At 33.8% G+C, this 22,319-nt stretch overlaps 2 protein-coding genes across 4 annotated transcripts; one reads left to right on the top strand and one right to left on the bottom strand.

The window, feature by feature from the left end:
* The first annotated feature begins 1,664 nt into the window (after window positions 1-1,664).
* On the top strand, window positions 1,665-11,082 carry LOC125601965 (mediator of RNA polymerase II transcription subunit 13-like). 3 transcript variants are annotated; one of them, XM_048773901.1, is made up of 23 exons: window positions 1,665-1,909; window positions 2,072-2,148; window positions 2,241-2,380; window positions 2,447-2,533; window positions 2,627-2,714; window positions 2,804-2,881; window positions 3,084-3,161; window positions 3,257-3,336; window positions 3,743-3,821; window positions 3,906-4,232; window positions 4,450-4,509; window positions 4,745-4,979; window positions 5,054-5,102; window positions 5,191-5,330; window positions 5,546-6,886; window positions 7,027-7,204; window positions 7,333-7,447; window positions 7,607-7,694; window positions 7,798-7,876; window positions 8,020-8,318; window positions 8,425-9,502; window positions 9,656-10,021; window positions 10,116-11,082. In XM_048773901.1, the coding sequence occupies exons 1-23, from the start codon at window positions 1,886-1,888 to the stop codon at window positions 10,694-10,696; spliced, it is 5,667 nt and encodes a 1,888-aa protein (XP_048629858.1). In that variant the 5' UTR covers window positions 1,665-1,885; the 3' UTR covers window positions 10,697-11,082. The 3 variants fall into 3 exon arrangements, with proteins under 3 accessions (XP_048629858.1, XP_048629859.1, XP_048629857.1); XM_048773902.1 differs by having other exon boundaries at window positions 5,182-5,330; window positions 7,345-7,447; XM_048773900.1 differs by having other exon boundaries at window positions 5,182-5,330.
* Window positions 11,083-12,141: 1,059 nt separating this feature from the next.
* On the bottom strand, window positions 12,142-12,589 carry LOC106361254 (arabinogalactan protein 21-like). The gene has a single exon (XM_013800978.3). It carries the CDS (start codon window positions 12,498-12,500, stop codon window positions 12,321-12,323), a length of 180 nt encoding a protein of 59 aa, XP_013656432.2. The 5' UTR covers window positions 12,501-12,589; the 3' UTR covers window positions 12,142-12,320.
* Between the last annotated feature and the right edge of the window lie 9,730 nt (window positions 12,590-22,319).

Genomic DNA, 22,319 nt, shown 5'->3' with positions numbered 1-22,319 from the left:
TAAATTTGTGAAATGTAACAATATTTTTGAATATGACAATAAAACAATATTTTACTAATCTTTATATATATAGTTACAATTTTAATAATGAAATAATAATCCAAATATATATATATATATATATATATATATAGAAGAAGATACAAATACATGTGAAAGTTTGAAACAATCTATTCAATGAAAAAAATATACCGTAAGCTTATTATGTTTTAAAAATTGATAGACACATATATATTATAATATATACCAGTTTAGAATTGAAAAAAAAATATTTATATAAAAATAAATGAAAACAAAAACCTGCGCAGTTGCGCGGATCGAGATCTAGTTTTTTATTTATTTTTTCTCTTCAGTCGTTGAAACCTAAAAACTATATAAATTAATAATGTTAAAAATATGGTATTTTATAATTTATAGAGTTATTAATTTGCAAAAATGTTTCTTATTTTAGATTTTTTGTATTTTTGAATATTTTTATTTATTAAATAGAAAAATAATTAATTTCACTGTATATACATTAATTATTTCAGAAATTAGAGTTTCATATTGCTTTATATATTGTTTGATGTATATTTTTTATGTTTCATAGAACTCAAATGTGGTTTTAGATATAACTTTACTAAATATTGGTTTTAGATATAAGTTTACTAAACATTATCAAAATATATTGAAAATGTTAAGAAAATAGAGAAATAAATTCATTGTGAATATAAAATCAACAATATAATGTTTAGTTTGTACTTATATAAAATATATATGTATATAGATTATGGATTATGATTTTAGTGGGACTATATATTTACATAGGATTTTCTAAAAACAAAATATTATTTTATTATTTTATCATTGTGTGTCATATTTTAAACTGGTCCAACTCAAAAGTGGAGAAATTTATTAATTTATAGTATTTTTTAATTTATCGAATATTAATTTATAAAATTTCTATGATATATGTATGATTTGATCAATAGAGAGCAAACCAATCTAGGATCCAAACTAGGTTCATGCATATACTTGGTGACGGTTCCACCCATTTCGACCATCTCCCCGTCTAGAAGGTCCACCTAGAGGATTTTACCGCATACTGGCCTTTCCGAAAGGTAGAGAACTTCTTTCTTCTTTTATTTTTAATTTTGGTTGATTATAACTGATAATTTTAAATGTTTTATGAGAATTCACGTATAACTGCATCACTCTTAATTAAACTGTTTTAAATTAACGTCAAACGGTTATTTTTGCACCATGGTGAAGATCTTAAATAATTATTTAATTAATTTGAACAATTCTTCTTTTCTAAAATTTGAAACTATAGTTACTGATGTAGAAACAAGAGGGGTTTGACTTCCAAAGAAAACTTGTTTTGTTTAGAGATATAGGCTTGTGTACTTATCATTGTATCAAATATGTGTTGTAATGATTTTACAAAACAAAAAGGAAATAGTGATCTAAGAACCCATTGTAAACTTAAATTAAGAAATAAAATCAGCGTTACATTTTTTTGTTTGTTTTAATAAAGTTCTGATTTAGTTCACTCTGTTAGTACATAGGTTGTTTATAAAAAAATTAAAATTAAAATTAAAATTAGGGTTTAATATCATCGATAAATTATATCAGGGTTTTAAAATAGTTTAGGCAAAGGTGAAGGTTTGAAACCAAAAGAAAGAAAAAAAAGAAAGAACCTAAAGGCGCGTTTGGATCTGGTACGGGAGTTTTATTTGACACGTATCCGAGATTTTACCGATCAGGGAGGAACAGACACAGACAAGAATCTTCCGATTCATAAAACAGCATCACTCTTCCTGGGATACATGATGAGAATCGTGTTTGCCTCGCGATCCTGAGCGATTGAAGTGGTGTTTTGGAGAAGTTGAGAAAACAAAAGGGGATGTGGACTAATGTTTTCAGAATTGTAAGTGTCACTCTTTACTTCTCGTTTCACTTTTCTTGTTCGAACACTAAATTGGGAGATACTAGAGACTAGAGACTAGAGACTAGAGACTAGAGAGGAGAATGTTTTTGTTTTTTCCTTTTAATTTTGATGAACTCCTGACACCTAATTGATTTTCCACAGGGAGGTCTCCATAATGTTTCTTGGTTTCAGTTTCTTCCTAGTGAAGCTGAGCTGAGTCCTGCCTCTGATACAACAAGGTTCAACCTTTGAGCTTTTTTTTTTTTTTTTTTAAATTTCTCTGTACTTTATGTGACTGTGTAGTACTAACTATTAACTATGGAGATTTCAGTTCAAGAGCTGAGCAGAATGATGTTGCGACCTATCTTGTGCTTTCATCTCATCTCCGGCTTCAGAAGGAAGGCTTTCTTACCACATGGACCAATTCTTTTGTTGGACCTTGGGATCCTTCTCAAGGCTTATACAATCCTGGTAAATACCTAAACACCACACTCTTTTAGTCAGCCATTCTGATGATCATTCCTCGCTGCTTCTCAGATGAAAAGATCAAGCTTTGGCTTTTTCTTCCTGGGCGTCATTCATCAATCACTGACAAAGCTCAGGCTGCAGTCTCAAAACTTAGAGGTTCTATTTTCCTAATGGTTCATTTATCTTTTTTTGCCTCAACATATTGTCTCTATTTTGGTTCTTATGAGTTTTTGTTTCTCTTGTTAAAAGTTGTTGCTTCTGGAATTTGGGTAGCGCCTGGGGACTCTGAAGAGATATCAGTTGCCTTTTCACAGTCTTTACGTAATTGCATTGAAAGGTTAGTATGATCCCCAGACAAGATGGTTGGACTATGGCTATAATGGATTGATGAAATATCTCATTTTAAGTTGTTTGATTTTGCGGCAGAGCATTAACTGGACTTTCCTACATGAGATTTGGAGATGTTTTTTCAAAATTCAGCCCTCAAAGTGAAGATTATTTGAGGTATTTAAGCCCTGAGTTTGGTTCTTTACCTATTCCCCTTAAGAAGACATACATGCTGCTTTCCACCATATCTCATCCCATAGCTTCTGCTTATTCTTTATATATGAGCCTGCAAGAACTTCGTTTCCTAAGTGCAATTTTTGAAACCAAAAGAAGTGTATGATTAAGCTGTGTGGCTAATGCTCCTCGAATATTTATGCAGGAGGGGACAGCCTACTGTTGAGTTCATCTTTGCTGCTACCGAGGAGGCAGTTTTTGTCCATGTCATTGTATCTGCCAAGTCCGTAAAGCCTTTTGTCATAATATATGCTCGAAATTATGTTTTAGTGCTTCTTATACTTATCGTGAAACTAACACTGCTTTTAATGTGCGAAGGAATGTCCGGGCACTTTCAAGTAGCGATGCTGAGAGACTGTTAAGGAGTTCTTCGAAAAACTCCAGTTATAGGCTTCCCGGTTAGTCATTTCTTCCATCATCCCTTGCAATTCTAAATTTTGCTACTTGTCTACGATAAACTAAAAAAGGTTGATGAAATTAACTAGGTTTGGATGTTCGTTAGTCTATTCCTGCTTTGTACTGATATGCTAGTGAATATATTGAGAGCATGAGACATTTATGAACTCAATCTTCAATTCATTCGACTCCAAAAGAAGCTAGTGTAGTCTAGTGCTGCCTAAGTTCCTCGAGCAGAGATGTAGCATCTCTTTTTTTTTTTGCACGTCACAAGAGCTTATTTTTATTGTGATACTTTTAATTCTTTGAAGCCAATTTTTTTTAGTTGAGATAATGAGACCTGAAAAAAGATAGGAGCTTTTTTTGTTGATAGAAACACTTCTCACAGGCTTATGTTGTTCCCACCAGTGATTGTTTCTCCTCATGGTATGCGGGGCAGCCTCACTGGATTCTGTCCCAATGACCTTGTCAAGCAAGTCTACTTCAGGTGCAATTCATACATATGCTGTCTATAGATATTAATCTAATGAAAGCAATTTTATCAACTAAGATTAGATTTTGTCTCACACAGTTCTGGAAACATAGGGACTTCGAGTGGATATATTGGTCTCCCTTCTCATGTTGGTCGTAGGTCCCGTCTGATAAATGACAATCATGGTTACGTGGAAGTTACACTTGGTTGCTGCCAAAGTATTAATGACAACACAAGTCAAACTAATTCGACCTTTGCGGTAAACTTTCCCCATAATCAGCGGCCTGAACCATCAGTTGGGAGTAGAGATTACCGGAAAGGACAACAAGATATCTCATCCGTGCGTGAAAAAAAGTTCATATATCCAGCTGAGGCAGTGCTTGTGCCAATCTTACAGTCGGCATTTGCTAAATTTTCTTTGAAAAGGTAAACTGTCAGTTATTTAGAGTTTGTTGAGTAGTTAACGGTGAGATCCAAATTGGCTAATTATGGACAATTTATATCGCTTCTGTTGAATTTATCTACAGTGTCAGGATGTGCATGTATGTACGTAGAAAATCGACTTTATAGGGTCGTAGTAAGATGTACTACTTGTGTTCTTTCTTTACCTTGGAGCTGATGCAAGGTGAAATTATACTTGCAGGTTTTGGCTTCAAAACTGGATAGGACCATCACTGGCAGGCTCATCGTTATCTATGCACTGGTGAGTCTTTTTCTTCTATCTCGTATCCATTCTGAACATCGAAGGGAACTCACAAAATAGAGGTCTGGAATGCCATCCTAACTTATCTGAGAAACCAAACTTTGTGTAAACCCTCATGATTGGTAGCTCCATGGGATTGAGATCTGTGGCATTTGTTGATTTTTTAATATAAAGCTGAGCGATTTTCTAACAGTCTGTTTATGATTACTGAACATTTATACTTCATTTTATGCAGGGCTGGTGATTTTGACTTCCTTGGATCGTCTGGAAATAAGAGTGATGGGTTTTATGAAAAAAATGGTTATAACAGCAGCGGCAGTAGCCGTAATAGCAGCATTAGTTCAACAAGTAGTGCTTCTAGCGGGAGTGGTTGGAGAATGGCTTCAAGAACTGGTGACCTTGATGCTGATGCAGATTCGTTGACGTGTAGGCAATCTGGTCTAACTTGTAATGATGATCGCCCAAAATCGGTATATCATTTATATGTGGCAAGGGTGGAGATTTCATAGTACTGATAGCCTAAGTAACATAACACTCTTTGCAGGGTTCTAAGCGGTCGCGAACAGGGAGGACAGAGTCTTTCGGTCAAGTAGGTACTGTCTCTAATGCACGCATTTAAGAAGCATATAAGTCAGGATTTGGTTCTACTAAAACTTATAAGTGGTGCTCCAGGCATTACAGATGATCAAATTGGCTGGGATTGGGATGATGACGATGATGATGATGATGATAGAGGAGTTGGAATGGATATCAATGCACTTCTTTCAGAGTTTGGAGACTTTGGTGACTTCTTTGAGAATGATGCGTTGCCTTTTGGGGAGGTAATCCCGTCTTCTGTTACTATTACTTGTGTTCTCTATGCTGGTGAATGATGTTCCGCTTAATTCAGATACCTTCACTGTCTAATAAACGTTTGGGAGGAGGGTGGTGTCTCGATTTCCCGTTTCCTGCCATGCCTCTTATTGTGTTTTTGTCCTATTGTCTTTGGTGTTCAATCCTTATTTAACAAATCACTTTATCTATTATGTTCGTGTAGCCACCGGGAACAGCAGAGTCGCATACGCTAATGATTCCTCCAGATTCTGCTGAAATAGGTTGCAGTCCAGTTGATATGATGGATGTATCAGACCAGATTGTTTTGCCCGATGGGTTTTCCTCTTTTGAGAGCTTTAATCCTGTTCCCCCGATCACAGATGAGTGCCTTATCAAAAGTCAAGAAGTCATCAACAGCAGTGTCACTTCAGCAACTTTAAATCAGATGTCAAGCTCTTCTACTGGTGAGTTCGATCATTTGATAAAAGCAGAAGCTATGATGACCTTTGCTCCTGAGTATGGAGCTGTTGAAGTACCTATGAGCGAGATTTCCTCTTTCAAAAGCCCATATCTTCCCAAATCTCATAAAGTGGAGAGTTCACATTCAAGAACGAGTAACTATGTTTATGGACCCACACCACCGGCCACTGATTCTGATGGAGCAGCCGACAAGAATTTACTTGGATCAAAAGCCTGCATTGGCAACAACGATGGCAGAACTTTGTTTCAGTCGAGAGATTATTACACTCAAGTGGAGGGAAGAAAGGACCAACATAAGATGCTACCTACTGTAATTAGTGACAACAGTAGTACAAAGGAGGGTGTTTCTCAGTTAAAATATTCATACTTCAGTGCTGTTAAGACCATACAGGGGAAAAAGTCTGACGGTATATCTGCTGTTGTTAGTACTTTATTATCTTCAAAGACCTTGTTGGCAACAGACGTGGGAAGCGTTATGTTCCAAGCTTTCATGTCTAGGATGCGGCACATAATCATTTCTTCGAAGCACAGTTCACCATTTAGTCTGACAAGGCTTAGTGGAAAGCTATTTCTGAACCAGCTGTCAAATGAGCCCAGTAGTCTGACAGACAATATATCTGCAAGGAACAAGATATATAAGAAAGAAATACCTACTAGAATAGCTGGAGGTTTCGACGGAGGAATGATAGACAGCCACATGAGTGCACCAGTTGGCGTGTGGCGGACTGTTTCAGTCCCAAAAACAGCAAAACCTGCTAGTTCGCCAAATATTGAAGCAGGCTCATCATTGCCCCATAGTTCATTTAGCGAAGACAGCTTGCTTTCTTATGGCCAAAGACAGCCATTGCAGGAACTCCTAGATGGAATAGCGCTACTTGTACAGCAAGCTACTTCTTTTGTTGATTTAGCTCTGGATTCAGATTGTGGAGATGGTCCTTATGGCTGGCTTGCGCTGGAAGAGTTATGGAGACGGGAACTTTCGTGTGGGCCCTCTGCTGGCCATGCAGGTTGTGGGGGAACTTTGGCTTCCTGCCATTCTCTGGACATTGCTGGTGTCAAGCTAGTTGACCCACTCTCTGCTGAGGTAAGCTTTCAAATTGGTGTAAGATGCACAGAAATGAATTGAGGATACTCAATGTCTTTACATTTTCGTCACAAATTTATCGAATAAAGATTTGAGCTTATTCGTTTAAACCTGATTGTGAAGATTTCTTTCTTTTGCAGGTTTTTCCTTCGTCTGTCATTACTCTGCTGCAATCTGACATCAAAACAGCTCTGAAATCTGCATTTGGTCAGTCAGATGGTCCATTATCTGTCACAGATTGGTGCAAGGGCCGGAATCACGCAATGGATGGGGGATCTATTTCTGAGGGATCTACTGCTGAGTCATCCCTCCGTGAAGGTAGCACATGAGTTTTGATTATTTTATCTCGTTGGAACTTTACTGTTCCTACTTTGGTTGTTCATTAATATCTGATAGAGTCAATATCTCTGATGATTTTATTGATAATAAATGTATTGGAAAACAAGCGATGTCAATAGATAGTGGGAAACGAGAGGAGACTGCTCAGAGCCAAGACATATACAGTTCAGAATTACTCCGACCGACACTTTTTGTTCTTCCGTCACCTTCTATACTTGTCGGGTATTTATGTTCTTATTAGCAGTCAGAGTTTTTTTTTTAAATAGAATTTGACGTTGATCAAGATCCCCTTATTAGTATTCATAATTTCATGTTGTTAGGATTGTCACATATTGTAATGCTGGCTAGTTTAAGCTCTCTAGCGTCTATCCCCTGTGACAGGTACCAAGATGACTGGCTTAAGATATCAACTAACGCCTTGCCACATTGGGAAAAGGCCCCTTTCGAGCCATATGCTCTGCCGAAAAATGTGCGTTTTCAAGGAATTCATCTGAGAGAGATGCTTTTGTTTTCATCAATTTAGGCCAATTGATAATCTTCTCCACTAAGTTGTTCTTTGTTACTTGTCTCAGATGAGCTATACTGTTGTATGCCCGGATATAGATCCTTTAACCAGTGCTGCCACTGATTTCTTCCAACAACTTGGAACTGGTGAGTCAACGAATATCTCTATTGTGAAAGAGTTTATACTCAAATTTGACAGGAACTGGTTTCTGCTAAACAACGTTTCTAGAGGAACAAAAAGTTGGGACATTTTCTCATCATTATGTTCTGATGAACCTTTTGTTGCATAGTTTATGAGACGTGCAGACTGGGAACCCATTTGCCACATATTCTGGGAAATCAAATGGAAACTGACGCTGGAAGATTATCCTCATCTGGATTTGTTCTGCTTGATTGCCCTCAGTCGATGAAGATTGAAAGCAATAACACATCGCTTCTGGGATCTCTCAGCGATTATTTTCTGTCTTTGTCGAATGGGTGGAATGTGACTAGCTATCTGAAGTCTTTATCAAAAGCGCTGAAAGGTCTAAAGCTTGAGTCTTGCCTTTACACAAACCAGAAAGAAGGATCAGCTACGAGTCCTTGCATCGTAAGTGCTAGCTAAAAACTACAAATGTTAACTGGGATAATTAACTATTTACCCACTTCTACCAAGTGTAGCTGTTGATACTTGTTGGCTTCTACTCTTCTTTCAGGTAGTGTACATAGTGTGTCCATTTCCCGACCCTTCGGCAGTTTTAAGGACGATCGTCCAATCGTCTATTGCACTTGGATCAGGAATACAGCCAGATAAAGACAGGAGATCGTTACTTAACAGTCAGGTTGCAAGGGCGTTTGCTAGTTCTGCTGCTGTAGACGAAGCATCAATATCTCATATTCCAGTGCTTTCGGGGTTTAGTGTCCCCAAACTAGTTCTACAGGTGGTGTCTGTTGATTCTATTTTCCGGATAACAAGTCCGAGCTTTAATGAGCTTGTCATTCTCAAGGATACTGCCTTTTCTGTATACAATAAGGCTCGTAAAATCTCACGAGGAATGCCTAATGATGCATTTCAGTCGTCCTCTTTATCAAGTAGATCGTCTTCAGCCTTGACACCAATGAGCTCTATTTCAGGAAGCTGGAAAGACTGTGTTGGTTCTCGAATGACAGGTTCTACACATCCAAGAGATGGTGAAAGGGATGGTAGCATGAGAACGAGTTGGGATAGCTGGCAAATGACAAGATCTGGAGGATTAAGCTGCGACCCAAACAGAAATGAAGATTTTTACCTTAATGATGAAAGTTTTTATTTATTTGAACCGCTTTTCATTCTTTCCGAGCCTGGTTCAGTGGAGCGTGGAGTTTCACCTACTTTTGGCGGCTTAGGTTCAGAGTCTTCAAAGCCAGTACCTGAGGATGGTGGCAGAGGTTCTGGACTTGGCGTCAATGCAATGGAAGGCATACCATCAGGATCAAGCTCACAGGGGGATGCATCCCAGGTTGAAGGAAAGAATATTCCAAGTTTACATTGCTGCTACGGTTGGACAGAGGACTGGCGATGGCTTGTAAGCATCTGGACAGATGCCAGGGGTGAACTGCTTGACACACATATATTTCCCTTTGGTGGAATTAGCAGTAGACAGGATACGAAAGGGCTGCAGTGTCTTTTTGTTCAAGTTCTGCAGCAAGGATGTCAAATCCTACAGGCATGTTCCTCCCCTGACAATGGATCTTCAAAACCCAGAGATTTTGTCATTACACGCATTGGCAATTTCTTTGAGCTTGAATACCTAGGTAAACTAGCTTCTTTTACCCTTACATCCGTTCTTAATCTAAAATTTTCATCCCTTTCGTATTCCAACTGCGCTCGGAAAATATAATTATTCTCTAGTATTGCGTGTTTCATAACTGTGGTTATTTTTTTTCTACTTGCAACTGATATAACAGAGTGGCAAAAGGCAATATACTCAGCTGGAGGTCCTGACATTAAAAAGTGGCCTATTCAACTTCGACGTTCTGCACCTTCTGGCATAGCCACCAGTAGCAGCGTATCTTCCTTGCAACCGCCGGATATGAGTTTGATTCAAGAGAGAGCCTCGTCAAGTAGCACACTCTACAGCTCTCACTCAAAACCATCCAACTTCGTGAAAGGCAGTATGGGGCAATCTGCTGGAAGAAAGCAGATAATGGGTGGACAAACCATTTCTGGTACTCCAAGGGGTTTGTTTCAGTGGGTTCACAGCATTAGTTTTACTTCTATTTCACTTGATCAATCTCTGCATCTTGTTCTTCCGGCTGAGTTGGTATCTCCAGGTCAGTTTCTGATTGTTTTTCTCATATGTATGTCTAATCAATTTTAAATTTCCATAAGAAAGGGAGCTAGATACTGACTTGCGCAACTATGCAGGAGGTACTGGTATGAGTTCATCAAATTACATTGAAGGTTTCACTCCTGTCAAATCTCTTGGGTCAACGGCTTACTCGTACATGATGATACCATCACCCAACATGCGCTTTCTTCACCCAAGTCCTCTTCAGCTTCCTACATGTTTAACTGCCGAATCACCTCCGCTTGCTCACCTTCTTCACAGCAAGGGCTGTGCAATACCCTTATCTACCGGGTTTGTTGTTTCAAAAGCTGTGCCTTCCATGAGAAAAGACTCGAGAATAAATATGAAAGAAGAATGGCCATCAGTTCTCTCTGTTAGTCTCATTGACTACTATGGTGGTTATGACAACGCTCATGACAAAATTCTTCATGGAATCATGAAGCAAGGCGGTGGAGAGACCCAAGAAACTAGAGATTTTGAGGTTGAAAGCCATCTTATCCTTGAGTCAATTGCGGCAGAACTCCACGCTCTATCATGGATGACTGTAAGTCCAGCATATCTGGATAGGCGGACGGCATTGCCTTTTCACTGTGATATGGTTCTCAGACTGAGACGTCTTCTTCATTTTGCGGATAAAGAACTCCAGACTACCAGATAAACCAGGACTTTGAAACAGTGCAGGAGAATACAAGATGAGACCAACCTTTACCAACCTTTGTGAACTTTATCCTGACCATCCGGAGTAGTCTGTCATACTTAAGGCGCGTAGGTTTCACGGGCTAGTTCAGTAGCTATACGTTATAAAGTAGGAAGAATTGGTGCAGATCTACTAGATGTAGTCCAGGTTTTCTTATATGGGGCTTACGAAAACTGTTAAAAAGAAATTAGCATTTGCGGCGTGCTCTACTGGTTCGGATTCATGTTAGGTGAATAAGCTAGTTTTCTTATTACCCCTTTGTATTTGTAATTTTAACTTTAGTGATCATTCATTCCTCTGTAAATTTGGCACATTCTATTAATATTGGTTTCTCAGGGCAAAACTTATTCTCTTGTGTCAACTCTGTCTACTTTTGAGTCTAAACATAGTGGTTTACTCTTTGATTGATCACAGTAGATAAGGTTTTCAATACTCAAATGTCTCTCTACGTCTTCCTCGGGACCTACTTGCGGCTCTCTTTTTGTCAGCCAACAGATTGCCAGCTTCCTCGGGTATCTTATGTTGGTACTTGGTAAGCTGTATTTATAAGAGAACTCTTTACAATATTTAGTTGCTCCTATTTCTTTTGTTGGTAAACTATTTAATTTTTTTAGAGTTTGCTTCATAAAAGGAGTATAATCTTTCTTTAGCTAGTAATTGGACAATAAAGGTGGCGGCCAGTTACAAAAACGTTTTCCAGGCAAAGGTCATGAGAACTTAAATGCTATGGTATGGTCCCATTCTTTCTTCTATGCATCACATGGCTTCAACAGATTGTTGTCTGAAACCCAATCTTAGCCTGTAGTTTATTCTATTATTGTATATATACAGGGTAAGTTCCTATTAGATGAAAAAGAAATGGAAGAAAATGTTTTCCAGGGAAATGGCTTCAAATTTTACATATCCTTTGATTTTGGAGTTTCCAACAGTCAAATCCTATTGTATTTATGATAAACTTGATAGGTGTTTGCAGTCATATTTGAGATTCAGAATAGGTTTTTAACTCTTGATTATCTAAGACTTGTTAATCTGATTTCTGTCTCCGAGCTATACATATGGAATACTGCAAATGAGGTTGCCTGGTTCATTCATCAGATATCATTTGCTGTGGGGTCATTAAGCGTTGTTCTTTAGCTTTCTTCCTGTGGCGAGTCACATGGAAATTCATGTTGTCTTAAGGCACCATGATAATGATGATGGTTGATGTCGGCATCATAGTGCCCCCACACATCCTCCCAAATACAGCTCATTACATCATTGATTCCACCAACTCTTAGACAATTCCAAAGTACCTCTCTCTCTCTCTCTTATTGATCTTTGTGTGAACCCAAATCAATGAGATCTGATACTTTTTAACTTCCACTAAAAAGTTATGTGATGCCCATCATGGATTTGTGCACAGATTGTAAGGTAATCGAATTCATAAACAGTCTGATGAATGATGATATACATACAAGCACATATAGAAACAGATGGTTACATTAAGAATAACACAATACTCTATACAAAATAGAATCAAATCACACACAAACTCATGAACAAAACAATAAAACTAATAGAGAAAAAATGAAATGTTTGTTTTGACTCAAAAGAGAAGACCAGATGCCAAAGCGACAACAGATGCAAACAATGCCGGTACGAACATGGCAGCATCAGAAGTTGGGCTTGGAGCCGGAGCTTCCACGGTGGCGGCCGCCGCTTGTCCTATGGCTGAGAAAGCCACCGCAACGACCATGAAAACAACCATCATCTTCATTGCCTCCATTACTTGCTTCTCTTTGATGATGAAAGAAAGATTTTAATATTTTGTGTGTGCGCTGTGTTGCGATGATAATAGCTGTGGGGATGGTATTGTGTCTATTTATACAACAATTAAGGGAGACTTTCACAGCTGGCAAATTGGCTGTCTCTTAGCGCAAACCACATTCTTCTTTTTAGTCTCAAGTGGTCTCAACCACTGTCCTTTTTTTCTTTCCAACCTCACAATTATATTTTAAAAATACTTTTACATTATTTATGTTTTGATTACACATCAACTTCTTATATGTTTTTAACTTCTTATTTATCCAAAAATCGACATAATAAAACTCTAATTCGTGAACATGTTGAAAGAAAAAAATTATGGTGAATTATTTGTTCCTCAAAATTTATACCAGTTATGTTAAAATTTTAGTCAAATTATTGAAAGGTATATCCCACTTTTTTCTTCTAAATTCTCCGTGAGGAATAAATTTATAAGAAAAAAATTTCTCTATGCAATTTTGATAAAGAACAAACTGAACAAAAATTCAGATTTTCTAATTTTTTCAATTCCTCAAATTTTATTTTATTTTTTATTTAGTTCATTTTTTTCATTCTTCTAGTGGTCACTAATTGAATCTATAGTATTTCACGGATTAAACTTAAACATGTTTAAAGTAAAAGTAAGAAAATTTGTTTTGAACTCAGTCACAAGTTAAAATATTATTTATGATTTTAAATAGTTAAATCAAACATCAAATTATTTATATACGTCAAAAAAATGTTCATCAAACTATGTACTTATTATTGTGTTAAAAGTTTTAAAACACTCATATATTAGAAATAGTTTAAAAATATCTTTATATAATTATTTTTGTTTGACTAATATTTAATCATAAATTGTTTTATATCTTAATTTCTTAACTTTATAATAAAAATATTGTTTTCAGATAGCAACACAATATATATAAGAGTTCTTTTAATTTTTTAATATATTTTCACAATTTTATTATATTATTTTATAATTAATTATTTAATATAACATATAAACTTAATATTATTAAAATAAAATTTATGTGTTTATTATATATAAAATTCATTACGGGTTTTGCAAAAATTAATAAATATTCAGTTAAAAACAAATAATAAATCAATGACCTCTATATAAAAGCTTAAAGCCTAATAAAATATGACAAATAAGAAAACAAGAATTTTAATATAACATATAGATTCAAAATATTATTATATCAAAATTCGTTTTTAATTATATATAAATTCATTATGGATATTTTTTAAATTAATAAATTAGTGATTCAGCTAAAAAATATTAATATATTAATGACTAAGCTAAAACCTAATAAAAACATGTCAAATAAGCAAAATTGACTAAAATCATGGAAAACATGACAAATAAGCAAAATCAAAATAATTATATATCTAATTACATATTTTATAGTTATATTATTTAAATTAATAAATTATAAACTCAACTAAAAACTATTAATTAATTAATGACTCAGCTTAAACCTAATTAAAACATGACAAATAAGTAAAATTACCTAAAATTATAGAAATTATGACAAATAAGCTAAATCACTTCATAAATAATAGTATAGATTACTTTTTTTGGTGTATATGTTTTTAATTACTTTTGCTTAAAAAACTAAAATATTCAAACAAGTCTACTTAACATTTTTTTATCACAAAAAGACTACTAAACCATTTGAACTTTGTGTTTGTCAACAAACGCATTTTCAAAACAAATCATACTAACATATTTGTCGCAAACTATCTTCATCGAAACATTTTATTTTCTAGAAAGTTTCAAAAAAACTTTATTTTTACAGCAAAAAAAAACTATTTATATCTATATATATATATATATATATAAAGTTGATTTTTTCTCTTCTTTTAACAAGTGGCAGGGTGCTTTTGCGACACATATCATCCATGTATATATTTTTTACATTTAGTCCTTCTTTCAGATTATTGCAATTTGATCAAGTACTTTCTAATCGTAAACTATCTAATCATTTTCGCACTAACTATTATCGTATGAAGTTTGATAATCTGTTTTATTGTTCATTAAATTACAAGATGAATAAATAAATAAATAAAATAGTAAAAATATATTTTACATATTTAGTTTATTCACAACTAAAAATAATATAAATTTTTGTTATTTTATTATTTTTATTATTTTCTATTATTTAATTTACAAATTATACATTTATTTAACTATTAAAAAATAAAAAGACCAAACTAATAAGAAGAAATTAGAGTGTAATACATAATCTAAACATAAAACTTCGACAGTTAGAAAAAAAAAGAAGCAAAATACCATAGTAACATTAGCTCAATAAAGGTTTGGAGCTGAAAAAAGATCAACAAAGAAGACTAACCTATCTCATCTTATCATAGAATGTCTTGGCTAAAACAAACAGATGTCAGAAAAAGATAAAAAGATAAAATATGAGACAAAGCAATCCCCAAAACACAAAGGATTGCGATCAAACACCAGCACAAAAAACTAAAAAAGCGGATAAAAAAAATAATCATCGAAAGAATAAAGTTACCACGAAACAAAAAGACGCATGTCTAAAGCACCGAAAGCACAACTACCAGCTAAGAGATAAGAAGTACTTCACAAACTAAACAACACATACAAGGCGCTCATGCCAGCGAAGAACCACAAAACTCCAAATAAAAGAAACCAAAGCTTCAAAATACTAACTCTGCACACCCACACTAAAGGATGCATGAGAAGAAGATAAACAACCTGAGTGGGGGAGAATTGAAGTCAACCACTAAGAAGCCAAAGCTTAAGCTTGAGATCATAAACAACCTTCCAAGTGCACAAAGCATACACAGAGAAAAACAATATTCAAACCTGGAGTAGCAAATATGGCGAAAGAGAGAGCCACCAGAGACGTAATCAGCGATGAAAGTTACAACGAGATGAGTGAACAAAGAGATAAAATGAGATAAAATAAAATCAATAAACCGTGGAGCCATCCTCGAGCTATGAAAAAAAAACAAAAAAGTTAGATCACCCAAAACCAGATCTTGAAAACCAAGACGAGCAGAGACTATTGACGGCAAACCAGCAACGAGAAAAACAACATCAATGACAATTAAACTCTGACCCAACCCAACGAAATGTAGTTTCTAACCTTAGCCAAAACCTAAGGAAAAAGAGGACCAATATTGACTGAAATAACATACAATGTCGTAAGAAACAACCGCACAACATGGAACTAATATGTCTAATCTATAACAAATACCAGATAATCTCACAGAAAAAGAAGGTGAGGAAAAACAAGAGTACAAAGGTGAGTTTTTTTCCTAGTGATGGTGAGAAGCACTGCACACCGGAGAGAAAAACAAAATACATAGATGGTGATCGCTCAAGGTCAAAAGATGGGGGAGAGTGCAAAAAACATCTAAAAAGAGAAATGTGAAAAAATGTGAAAAATTAAAATACAATTTTGACGCCGTTAATCTTAGAATCAACAAATGCCTAAATACAAAGTTATTGAAATTTAATATGTTTTACATCAGAAACTCACTTCACCACTAACAAATAGTATTATACATACAATAACACATTATTAAAAAAACAAACACATAATATATTAACTTATTACCTACTACTATATAACCTAATAAAACATCAAATAAATACTGACCACATCATCAGAAAATCATATTTTAGAATAATAAAATAATATTCCGCGCGGACACCCCTAGTTCTACAAATAATAGTACTTCTTTAAGAATCACTTTATACTATAGTGTTGGTTTCATTTCATTAAAGAGTCAATTAGCCGTTTTAGTGTTTCCTTGAAATCAGTGAAGTTTTGTATCAAAGTTCACACCAAACTTTGAAAATGACCAACTATCCCACGTTGCAGAAAAGGAACTAATTATTTTGTTGATGACCGTTTAATTTGATTTTTCTCCTTTGATCATTGCAATTCTGTATATCAATAGCAAATGTATTTATATTTAACAAAATCAAACTAACCAAAGAAGAAGATAATAAATCAAAACTAGCTGGAAAATCCTTGAAATACCAAACATACAATTATGAATAATCATAGGAAGTACTTGGATATTGAACCCAACCCAGTATGGCATCAAACTTGGGCTAAGATAGGCCTCCCCAGATCTATCTCTCTGGCCTTTATATCCATTGCATTAATAAAGTATTTCAGTTTTCCTATGTTCACAATTTTATATGTTTTTAATGTTTTTTTTACTTCATCACTTACATGTTCATATTAGCTTTCTCATCTTTTGTATATATATTTTCGTCGAGTTTGTTTAAAAAGAATACTATTAAACACTTTCAAGATTCAATATTCACCCGAGACTTCTGTAGTAGCTTTCTGTTGATTGGATAATGCTGCTGACTGCTGAGTGCTAACTTTTTCAAGATTCAATATTCACCCGAGACTTCTATAGTAGCTTTGTGTTGATTGGATAATGCTGCTGACTGCTGACTTTTTCATGAGTATTGAAAAATTAAACGTGGACATTTACAATTTTATACTATAACTATAATTTTAAATTTATTGGGTCTGATAGCAGGCTAGCCACAATATAATGAAATCTAAAAAGGGACTAATTCATGTAACTAAATAGTTTTTCTCCTTAGATGATAGAACATTGAGTGTTGAAAAAAGAAAGATAAATATATATAGAGCCAAGCTAAATATATTATTCAAGCCCATTTGTTATGGAGCTCTATCTTCGTGTTTCAAGTTTGTCTACTTTCTTTCATCACCAGAGACCAAAACTTGTTAGCTGATTCTTTGGCAAAAATGATATGCATCTTACTTTGTCTATGTATTAAACTGCTTTTGATTAGTGCATCTTACCTATTAAAATATAAATTATAATTTTTCATGTGTGATTTTTTTTTAATTTGACTATTATTTAGAAATTTTATTAAATATATTTTACTAAGCTAATAATATATAGAATCTTTGAACTACTTGAATCATAATATCTTTTGATATCTTTTTTATTTTAAATATAAATATATTTATTTAAAAATATTTAAAAATATTTTCACAAGATCTTCATTTTCACAATTATATTTAAATATTTAAAATAATTTCGAATTTAATTTTGAAATATTCTTATAAATTAATATATTCAGTTTCGTTTATAAAATGAAAAATAAATATTCTATCCTGTTGAAAAATATTTTAATAATATCTTAATTTTCAAAAACTTTATGTAAATATTTTCACTAATTTTTTATTAGCAATGAAATATTATTATGCATTAATATATACTAAGTTATCGTTTATAAAATAAAAAATTCAAATATTTGTATCTACTTTATAATCATAATAATCATGTTAAAATATAATTATTATATTAAACTAAATATGATAAAAGTATATTAAATTGAAAAGTTTATAAATTTTATTTTCATAAATATAAACTATTTATCTTAAAAATATAATACGATGACAGAACGAATTAAAACTAGCAAACTATATAATACATGTCTAAAAATTTAACATATCTTAAACTTTTGTGTATACAATAATATATTATCTAAAATTAAGAAGCATAAAATATATTGGTAAAAAGAAATCCAGCATTGAAAAACGGATCAGAATTTAACATAAATTAAATACAAATAATTTTAAATATGTTTTCTCATGAATATGTTAATTTGTTTAATAACTAAATTCAAATATAATAAAATAAATATATAATAAAAAGTGAAAAATACATCGGATGGTTTAAACAATCGATTAATATAACATGTAAATTATAAAATTAATATATTTGAAATAGTTATATAAACATTTAAGTATATGATTAACATTAAAATATATATCACTAATCATCAGAAAATATATATCTAACCTATACTAAAAGGGTTATATGAGGAGTAGGGAGGCTGTCCACGTCCTCAATTAAAATCAGCCAATAAGAAACAACATATTTGCCACGTCATTTTTGATCTTATGTCACTCTAAATAAACCAGCCCAATTAAAATCATTTACGAAATTGTATTTATCAAATAACATGAATCTATCATTGGGCCCATTCTCTGTCCGAAACATAATAGCTGTAAATACCGTATATTCATGGCCTTTTTCAATCTCATCATTTCAACACCTTCGTCACTACCACTTCCCATTCTCAGTTTGAACGTATACGTTCAACATGTAAACCTCATAAAGCTCAAATATTAATTACAAATATCTTTAAATCATCGTCGGTTTCCATTCCACCACCTCTACACCTTATATAGTCGCTTTGATCGTCCTCAAATCGCAGCCACCGCTCTCGCCGGAAACTTGCTCACCGCCTTCAAAAGCGGGCCATCCCGATCTCTCCCGGCCAGTTGAAACCACTCCGACGGCATGTGGACGTTGGGGAGCACGACCCATAGAAGCCTCTGTGGACCTCGCCGGAGTTGTGGATCTCACCGGGGCAAGCGCTATCCACAGGCCAATCTTGACTCGCCGTGTTTCCCTCCAAGCCGATCTATACCCGGAGCTGCTTGATTCGACCTCTGCCGTTTCCGCTCAAAACAGATCTAAGAAACCACCGCTTCGATCTTGCCGTCCTCTAGCAAAACAATGAAGAGGAGAGAACCAGATCTGTGCTCGCTTCCATAGCTTCAGCCGTTTCATATGCAGCTCTGTCGGACTCCACACCACACACGGCCGGAGAAGGAGAGGGGGTTTCAGAGAAGACATGCAACCAAAAACTTCAGTTCAGCACCGCCGAAATGCACAGAAAAAAAACGAGGAGGACAAGCCCTCTCCGCCGTCGGCTTATGTGGTGGAGGTTTGTTCAAAGGTTTGGAAGTTCATCACAAAAAGAGCCATGATTGTCATATCTTTCTTCGTCTGTACATAGATTTGTTCATGCTTCTTGATTTGATTTCAAAAGTGAAACGTCTCTCATGAATTTTTTTTTTTTAACTGTAGCTCATTCTATCGAGATTCACATGATCAAAAGTATGAAGAAGGGAAGAAATGATCTCTCATTTGGTGATAACTTAACTTATAGAAAGAGTCACTTTTGAAATGTTTTCCAGTTCAGTCTATGTTATAATTGTTAGCTGTACAGATTGTTAGTTGCTTCACACTACCACTCAACGGTTAAGTTAGAACCGACAAGTAAAGAAAAAGCTGGTAAGCTTCATATCCAAAAAAATTTATGTTTAAGTTGTTCTGTTGCAATATAATAAAATTAACAATAGTTCTTATTTCCACTATATAATTTTGTTTACTTTGAAAGGAATATGGTCACCTAATTTTAATATCTTGGAAGACATATTACAGGGACTAAGCTATAAAATATGTAGTGCTGTATTAGGCGTGCTATTCTGGACGAGTATTCTGAACTTGAGCTAACTCATTTAGACAAGTCCTGTTTTACTGATTCCAACACTGTATGATTCTAAGTTCTTGAACTAATATGTTTCCTTTGATTCAAAAAAATATCGTAGCTAATTCTCTAGAAAATTTGCAGGACCAGTTATATTCAGATTTTGTGAGGCGCAAAAGAATACACATGAACAGAAACAGTGATATAACATTGGGTGGCAGAGGTGAGAAGCTGCAGAGAAAACAGAGCCGAGAGTCACCATTGGGTGGCCAACTTATCTTGAGAGGAAAAGAAGAGAGGCTCAAGAGAGCCAAGTGAATGATCAACAAAATTTGGAGGAGCAAAAATGAATAGATACTGACTAGGGAGATTCTCTTGCATCTTGCAAGGAGAATGGTCTTAGTTTTTGGTTTACTGATTTTACTTGCTTATAATCCTGAGTCGTGGTTCATGAAGAATATATTCAAGAGAATCTTAGCGTTGGTGGTCATTATACTCTATAAAAACATGCATGTGAGAAACGAAGTGGATCAAATCAAAACCAGAACTGAGGACTGAAAGAAAAGAGGACGATGGAATCTGAGAGGAAAAAAAGTAACGAGACACCTCAAATAGAACAATCGACTGATATTGATTATCTACTTTTACTATAAATAAGGACATTTAGAATTTTCGAGTTGATCAAACTTCTCTCTTTTCAACTATCTCAGTTGGTGGCAAATGAGTTTAAATACAGCATATTCAAATTCAAATGATATCATAACTTTCATACTGGTACGAAGAAATAAAATGATTCCAACTAAGATTTTTGTATATTACTCACTTTATTAGTCATATAATCATGTTTTAAGTAATGTTTGGAAGTAGTTTTTACAAAATAAAAGTAATGTTTGGAAGTCATAAGGTCAAAAGTGTATAAAACAATATTTTCTATCTTGGAATTCAATAATCTTAAAGACAAAACAAAGTTTAAATCAATTATAAGCTAATAATTGTATATGAAAGCCTAAATTATCTAAGATTAAGAGTACAAAGATTATAATTAAAGTTTAATTAAGTTATATTCATCGTTTTCATCATATATGATTCCAATAATAAAACTATTAACAAATAATGAGTTATTCTTTTTTTTTTACTTTTACTTTATTATATAAACATAAAATTACAGCAAAATGTAATAGAATAGTAAAGTTACAACCAATTGTGAGCTCTTGCCATTCTAAATTTGTCAGACAAAAATACATTAACAAATTTAAATCTACTAATTTATGTTTTTTTAATTGGTAGAAATATATATAACAGATATTTAAATATAAATAAACAAATCTCAATTTAATTAAATTTTATTTGAAAACCCAGGGCAAGTAAGTCATTAAATATAAGAAGAACTAAATTTGTTAAAATCTAAATATAACATACATATATTCACCAAATTTAAAGCAAAAAAAAAAAAATATATATATATATATATATATACAAATATATTTATTTTCTAACTTTTCTCTTTCTCGGAAACTAAACTGATGAAAGTTGACAGTTATATTGCATGCTTGCAATATCTAACGTTCCCTAAATTCAAAACGGTCTTTCATAAATTGGAGAAGCATGAAATAGTTTAACAAATTGAAAAACTTGAAAGTTCTTTGTGTGATGCTTTTTGTCAGCTTTTTTTTTTGGCAAAGATGTATAGGCCGAGCAATTAAAATTGAACAACATAGCGATATGAAGTTTACAAATGGGTTGAAGACTAGGACTTGAACAAGATTAAGATATTGAAAACGTATTTGACAGCTTATGACCATGATTATTTTTACTTTCCAAAATGTATTTTCCTCCGTAACTGAAATTACTACTATATAGGAACATTATTTCAAAGGTGATAGAGATGACATGACAAAATTATGAACGAAGTTTTTTCCATACACTAATAACCTTATGCCTATAATTCGAGTAGAGTTAGGAAAAACAATTATTCATATGGGGATAAAAACGGTCAAGGATTAATGAAAACAAAGCAAATTTTGTAGAGAAAAATTAATATGTATATATACAAAAAAGTAAAAACAATAACAAATAACTACTATAGAAACATAAATAATAAAAATCTAACAAAAAATATATACATTTTGGAACAACAAAACATCTATATTCAGGGAGTTGCGCATAAGTAACCGGACATATACATTTGTTGTGGTGATAAACATTATTCCCAGAATATACGAGGATAGAAACAAATACAAATTTAAATGTTAATACATATTGATTAATAGGCCATATGTTTTTTCTTGATCAGTGGACGTAATCGTTGAAGAATAACCTTAATTTTGTACTGTATATCAGTACATTAATCCAATAAAACCAGGGGCGAAGCCAGAGCTACCACTATGGTGGCACGTGCCCCCGTAATTGTATGAATATTAAGTTTTTTGTATGTAAAAGTACAAAGAAATCAGCTAGATGAGATGGTTTAGT

This window comes from Brassica napus, unplaced genomic scaffold (genome assembly GCF_020379485.1).
Source record: "Brassica napus cultivar Da-Ae unplaced genomic scaffold, Da-Ae ScsIHWf_270;HRSCAF=446, whole genome shotgun sequence".
Classification (NCBI taxonomy): Eukaryota; Viridiplantae; Streptophyta; class Magnoliopsida; order Brassicales; family Brassicaceae; genus Brassica; species Brassica napus.
This window is presented reverse-complemented; position numbering and strand designations above follow the sequence as displayed.

What these genes read in the sequence shown, in the direction of transcription:
- LOC106361254 (XM_013800978.3), bottom strand. Translation starts at nt 12,500, where the DNA reads ATGGAGGCAATGAAGATGATGGTTGTTTTCATGGTCGTTGCGGTGGCT.
- LOC125601965 (XM_048773900.1), top strand. Translation starts at nt 1,886, where the DNA reads ATGTGGACTAATGTTTTCAGAATT. An exon ending in CCTGCCTCTGATACAACAAG is followed by an intron (nt 2,149 to 2,240) that starts GTTCAACCTTTG and finishes TGGAGATTTCAG; the next exon opens with TTCAAGAGCTGAGCAGAATG. An exon ending in GTCAAGCAAGTCTACTTCAG is followed by an intron (nt 3,822 to 3,905) that starts GTGCAATTCATA and finishes TGTCTCACACAG; the next exon opens with TTCTGGAAACATAGGGACTT.